A 6,673-nucleotide genomic window follows, 5' to 3' on the forward strand; every position below is an offset into this window, starting at 1 on the left:
TCGCTGCCTCAAAAAGGCTGGCATTATCATCAAAGACCCACACCATCCTGGCCACACACTCATCTCCCCGCTACCTTCAGGTAGAAGGTACAGGAGCCTGAAGACTGCAACAACCAGGTTCAGGAATAGTTACTTCCCTACAGCCATCAGGCTATTAAACCTGGCTCGGACAAAACTCTGATTATTAATAACCATTTTCTGTTATTTGCACTTTATCAGTTTATTTATTCATGTGTGTATATATTTATATCATGGTATATGGACACACTGATCTGTTTTGTAGTAAATGCCTACTATGTTCTGTGTGCTGAAGCAAAGCAAGAATTTCATTGTCCTATACAGGGACACATGACAATAAACTCACTTGAACTTGAACTTCTCCCGTAAACTTTGACACCCGTAGCACTCAAGAACCTGCCATAAAAACACTCAATCACTTGGCCTGCACAGCCATCTGGGGCAATGAATTCCACAGATTCACCGCCCTCTGCTTAAAGAAATTCCTCCTCAAATCCTTTTGAAAGATACCTCCTTTTATTCTGAGGCTGTGGCCTCTGGTCCTAGATGCTCCCACTACTGGAAACATTTACCCGCATTTGGCCCATGATCCTACACACTTTTCCTATCCATGTACTGGTCCAAGTCTATTTCAATGCTGTTATATAGTACCTGCCTCAACAACTTCCTCTGCCAGCTCGTTCCATGTCTCCTCCACCCTCTGAGTGAAAAAGTTGCCCCTCGGAACATATTAAATCTTGCCCTTCTCACCTCAAACCTCTTGTTTTACTGATAAAAAATCAGAAGATAGAACCTATCAGGCAACTGAACTATACTATCAACAACTAGAGAGTGGTCCTGCACTGCCATCTACCTCATTGGAGACCCTTGGACTATATTTAATTGGACTTTACCTCGCACTAAACGTTACTCCATTTACCATGTATCTGTACACTGTGGATGGCTCGATTGTAATCATGTACGAGTCTTTCCACTGACTGGATAGCACACAACAAAAGATTTTCACTGTATCTCGGTACACGTGACAATAAACTAAAATAAACTTAAACAAGTGCGGGCTTTGCAACTAACTTTGGTTGAAATTATATTTTCACTTTAAGACACAAAACGCTGGAGTAACTCAGCAGCAACAGGCAGCATCTCTGGAGAACATGGATAAGTGATTTTCAGGTCAGGACCCTTCCTGAGAAGAGATCTTCCCTGGTCGCTCTGTCTCCACCACAGGGGGCAGACTATCCACTGTTTTTTTTAATTGACTGCTCTACTTTGATACAAGTGGAGGCCAAGTCAATGGATATTTTTAAGGCGGAGTTTGACAAATTCTTGATTAGTGAGGGTGTCAGGGATTATGTGGAGTAAGCAGGAGAATGGGGTTGAGAGGGAAAGATAGATCAGCTATGATTGAATGGCGGCGTAGTCTTGATGGGCCGAATGAACCATTTCTGCTCCTAGAACATATGAACATGACATTTCACGTTAGGTACACAAAAATGCTGGAGAAACTCAGCGGGTGCAGCAGCATCTATGGAGCGAAGGAAATAGGCAACGTTTCGGGCCGAAACCCTTCTTCAGACTGTAAAATGGCATTTCATGTTAGCTGGTTGAGCATTCAATTGAACTAATTTCTTATCTTAAAAACCTACAGTTCAATCAATGAACGAGTAAGACGCGCCCCAGTTTGATGCATTCAGATATATCCATTTATTCCTTTAATACATCAACGCGAGGCGAGATTTTCCAATGGGACCCTGCCGCCCTTAAGTCAACGACAGAAATGGATCACAACTCCGTTCCCTGAAGCGATTACAACGACTCAGGGGGAGGGGGGGTTGTCCTGTATCGAGATGGCCAAGGCATGCTTAACGTAACCGCTCCACGGGACTAACGAGGGGGGGAGGGGGGGGGGGGGGGGGGTACACAAAAATGCTGGGGAAACTCAGCGGGTGCAGCAGCATCTATGGAGCGAAGGAAATAGGCAACGTTTCGTCCCGAAACGTTGCCTATTTCCTTCGCTCCATAGATGCTGCTGCACCCGCTGAGTTTCTCCAGCATTTTTTGTGTACCTTCGATTTTCCAGCATCTGCAGTTCCTTCTTAAACACTAACGGGGGGGGGGGGGGGGGGGGGCCGGTATGGATCTGAGGGGTTAAAGATCGTAGCGGGGGTAACAGACACCCCGACACGGTGAAGGACACAATCCAGGGCGCCGTGGGAAGCAGTCGACGGATCTCGACGTGGTCTCTGCTCCAATGTATACACCAGCGGCGCTACTTACGACGAAGCGAGTTGACTTGTCCACAAGTGGCCATCCCGGGTGACAAGTTGCTCTCTTTGCCAGTTGCTCTGTCCTCTGAGACCGGGGAAGGGGCCGGGGGTCGACAGGATGTAATCGATGCTGAACTTGATGGCCGCCTCTGTTTTCTGCGCTGTCCCCGTCTCCGTGCTGGAGTTTTCGTTGACCGGGAATATCTGGGGGTTCCGCGGCCCGGTTCGAGGCCCATCCGACCGGTCGCCGTGCGAGGGAGGGTCGCTCCACGCCGTGTCCGCTGCGCCTGGCCTGGGAGAGGGCGAGACACCGCTGCCGTGGCATTGATATTTCTGCAGCCGCTTCACGCTCCTTCTCCTTCTCCGAAAATTACCGTTTTCGAACAAATCTAACATCGACTCGCACCCCGACGCGAAGGTCCAAAAGTTACCTTTCCCCCTCTCGTTCCCTTCCAACCTTGGTACCTGGTTTCGTTAAAAAAAAAAAGAAAGAAATAAAACACAGAAATGTTCGTCAGATGTCTTCTTGTATTGGTAACGAAAAATATTATTATTTTAAACTAAAGAGAAACAAAGTGTAACTCAGCGGGTCGGGCGGCATCTTTGGAGAACATGGATAGGGGACGCTTTGGGTCGGGGGCCTTCTTCAGACAATCCCAACCCGAAATGCCACCCATCCGCGTTCTCCAGAGATGCTGCCTGACCCGCTGAGTTACTCCAGCACTTTGTGTGTATTTTTGGTAAACCAGTAGTTTTTTTTGGTAAATCTGTAGTTCCTTGTGTCTCTAAAGAACTTTTAATCTCACTCTAACCAACCCATGGGCGAACCCAGAACAATTTACCAATATACTAATATATTTCTCTTTGAAATGGGGTCCCGACCCGAAACATGGCTGGTCCATTCCCCCCGGAGATGTTACCCCAGCACTTTGAATCTTACGTTGAAAACAGTTTTTACTTTTGTCTTATTTTTGCGCTTTGCGCAGGATACCGGCATCTACAGTTCATTGTGTCTCTAACTCTCCTTTAAAGAGTTAACGTGGGTGCAGCATGGGGGCAAACCATGATGACATTGCCGCAAATTAACCCGTCAACAAATCGTCGATAATCTCAGAGAAAAGGTTTGCGCGACCAATCGAATGTCATTTTAAAGTTTTGCATTTTAGAAAACAAACTCAGATCCAAATGGGCTCGACTATCCCACCGTCCCTGTGCCCAAGACAGTGACTTATCCCAACTCCCAATCCAAAACATACCTTTTACCTCGGAAAATCAGCCAACATCATCAAAGCCTTGTCCCATCCCGATCATTCCTTCTTCTCCCCGCTCCCGCCCGGCTGAAGCTTGAAAGCGCGCACCACCAGACTCAGGAACAGCTTCTTCTCCTCTGTTATCAGGCTTCTGAACGGTCCTTCCGTAAGCTAGGGTACTGTCCGATTCACCTCCACCCCATTGTGGACATTGGACATTGTCTCTGGAACTGATGCGCTACAATGCTGAGAACTATATCCTGCACTCTGTGTCTTCCCCTTTGCTCGACCTGTTGTACCTGAGTTTGATTGGATCGTATCTATGTATGGGTATTATCTTATCTGATTGGAGAGCATGCAAAATACATTTGGACAGGTATAATGGATATGAAAACGAAGGTTTAGATTAGAAAGAAGATAGATACAAAGTGCTGGAGTAACTCAGCGGGTCAGGCAGCATCTCTGGAGAAGCGGGATGGGTGGCATTTTGGGTCGGGACCTCTCTCCAGCTCCTCCAGCACTTTGCGTCTATCTTCGGTATAAACAAACATCTGCAGTTCCTTTCTACACAAGGCTTAGAGGGAGATGGGCAGGTGGGACGGATGTAGTTGGGGTATCGTGGTGGGCATGGGCGAGTTGGGCCGAAGGGCCTCTTTCCCTGCTGTATGACTCCATGAAAACAAAGCTTTTCGCTACACGTGAGAATAACCAACTTAAAACCTAAATATGTCGAGAGTCTGGCTCCAACGGTAATAATCAGTGACTAAGAAAAGCATGTCCGGATGAACTCACCTTTACGAAGCAGCTATTCAGAGATAGGTTGTGTCGGATTGAATTTTGCCAAGCCCTCTTGTTACATCTGTAGTAGGGGAATTTGGTGGTGATAAAGTCATAGATGCCGGATAGTGTCACCTTGTTGCCGCGACTCTGTTGGATAGCCATCGCTATCAACGCGATATAACTACAAGACAGGGGACGAAGCGAGCGTTAGTCAGTGCCTCTCATGTTTTACCCCCCCGCTTGTCCCTCGCCATCCACATCCCGGAGTTACCTGTAAGCGGGTCGGGACACCGTTCTCTTCCCCTCGCCAGAACCACAGGGCGGGAAGTCGTCGCCGTCATAGTTGAAACAGTTGTAAGGATACTGAGAATTGTCAAACATCTCCCGAGCGGTGGGAACAAGCTAAATCCCCCCACAAGTGATCCAGAGTTGCTAATCCTCTTTACAGCAAACGCAGATGGCTGGGAAAAAGTCGCGTCTAATGGCTACCACCGCTGTCAGCGGTCCGTGAAGGGTCTTGCCTATCTACTATTTAATCTGCCTAGAAGACTGGTAATAACTTATTAAATTGGTTAATTCTCGCATGAACCTTTGAACTCGCTGTGTTCAACCAGTGACTGGGCTCCCTGTGGGTGGTCCAAGACGACAAACACAGTCATCTCCCCCCTCAATGCAACGCTGAAGCTCTTCACGCCCGATAGTAGAAGGTAACGTTTGTGATTTAGTCGTTCCTTCGATGCTTTTGTTTTGATATACAAAAGTCTCCTCTCATTCGGCAAATGGGCATTTGCAACATCCCGGCCTCTACCTCTCCCGACCCCATCACTATTTAGTAACACAAGCAGATGCAGTCTGCACTGCAAAGATAATAGATATAAATTGTATTTCCGTGACTAAAGGGGTGGAATCCAGCGTTCAAAGCCGGCGGAACACAGCATTTCGCTGAATCTTGACAAATAAGACAAAGTTGAAAGAGAAACAGCCGGAGGGAAATTATTTCTGCCTGTGTGGCCTCTGATCTGTGTAAGGAATTACACTAATAGTCCCCCTATAACTGGGTGAGGATACGACCACAACGAGACTGGTTGCGTTTGTTCCAGATCACAGGGTGGTTGGGAATAAACATTTGTTTGGTTCCTCACTTCCCGTTGTCCCACTCGTTCCCATTCCCATTCCCATTCCCCGCGCTCCTGTAAACATTGTACTTCCCGATCCGCCCACGTTCCAAAGCCGGACAAGCAGATGTCAAGATTCAAGAGTGTTTTATCGTCACAGCTGTGGCACAAATCTGAAAAAGGAAGTTGTCACTTGCAGCAGTACAACATATATGTAAACATAATGCTCTGTAAAATCCAGAATAAACAACGCAAAAAGTTCAGTACATATTAAAAAAAAACAGTCAAATAAACAAACAATAGTAGTGCAAAGCCAAAAATAATGTTCCCAAGTCTGTATAGTTTGGGGCCTATTTGGAGGTTGTAGTGTTTAATAGCTTGATGGTTATTTGGAGTTTAGAAGGATGAGGGGGAATCTTATAGAGACATATAAAATTATAAAAGGACTGGACAAGCTAGACGCAGGGAAAATGTTCCCAATGTTGGGTGAGTCCAGAACTAGGGGCCACAGTCTTAGAATAAAGGGGAGGCCATTTAAGACTGAGGAGAGAAAACACTTTTTCACCCAGAGAGTTGTGAATTTGTGGAATTCCCTGCCACAGAGGGCAGTGGAGGCCAAATCACTGGATGGATTTAAGAGAGAGTTAGATAGAGCTCTAGGGGCTAGTGGAATCAAGGGATATGGGGAGAAGGCAGGCACGGGTTATTGATTGGGGACGATCAGCCATGATCACAATGAATGGCGGTGCTGGCTCGAAGGGCCGAATGGCCTCCTCCTGCACCTATTTTCTATGTTTCTATGTTTCTATGGTTGTAGGGAAGAAGCTGCTCCTGAACCTGGATGTTACAGTTTTCAGGTTCCTGTACCTTCTTCCCGATGGCAGGAGAGAGAAGAGATTGTGGCCAGGGTGTGTGGGTCTCTGATTCTGGCTGCCCTTTTGAGGCAGCGACTCCTGTAGATCCCTTCGATTTTGGGGAGGTCAGTACTCATGATGGACTAACTGGCAGTGATCAGCACTTTTTTGCAACCCTCTGCATTCCTGGGCTTTCAAGATGCCGAACAATGCCGTGATGCGACCAATGTGCTCTGTCCTGTACAATTCTACATTTTCCCACAGGGAGAACCTAAAACAAGGGAGATAGGGATGACAGATGGCACAATGGGCTAAGTGTTCGGCTGGCAACCGGAAGGTAGCCGGTTCGAATCCCGCTAGGAGTGCATACTGTCGTTGTGTCCTTGGGCAAG

At 47.1% G+C, this 6,673-nt stretch overlaps 1 protein-coding gene across 1 annotated transcript; it reads right to left on the minus strand.

Moving 5' to 3' along the window:
• Positions 1–2,056: 2,056 nt before the first annotated feature.
• foxl3 (forkhead box L3) lies at positions 2,057–5,517 on the minus strand. Its single transcript, XM_033040252.1, has 3 exons — positions 4,584–5,517; positions 4,325–4,493; positions 2,057–2,747 (listed from the first exon to the last, which is right to left on the minus strand). Exons 1-3 carry the CDS (start codon positions 4,691–4,693, stop codon positions 2,289–2,291), a joined length of 738 nt encoding a protein of 245 aa, XP_032896143.1. The 5' UTR covers positions 4,694–5,517; the 3' UTR covers positions 2,057–2,288.
• Between the last annotated feature and the right edge of the window lie 1,156 nt (positions 5,518–6,673).

This window comes from Amblyraja radiata, chromosome 22 (assembly GCF_010909765.2).
Source record: "Amblyraja radiata isolate CabotCenter1 chromosome 22, sAmbRad1.1.pri, whole genome shotgun sequence".
Lineage (NCBI taxonomy): Eukaryota > Metazoa > Chordata > Chondrichthyes > Rajiformes > Rajidae > Amblyraja > Amblyraja radiata.

What these genes read in the sequence shown, in the direction of transcription:
- foxl3 (XM_033040252.1), bottom strand. Translation starts at nt 4,693, where the DNA reads ATGTTTGACAATTCTCAGTATCCTTACAACTGTTTCAACTATGACGGC. An exon ending in GTGTCCCGACCCGCTTACAG is followed by an intron (nt 4,494 to 4,583) that starts GTAACTCCGGGA and finishes CCTGTCTTGTAG; the next exon opens with TTATATCGCGTTGATAGCGA. An exon ending in TGAATAGCTGCTTCGTAAAG is followed by an intron (nt 2,748 to 4,324) that starts GTGAGTTCATCC and finishes TAACGAAACCAG; the next exon opens with GTACCAAGGTTGGAAGGGAA.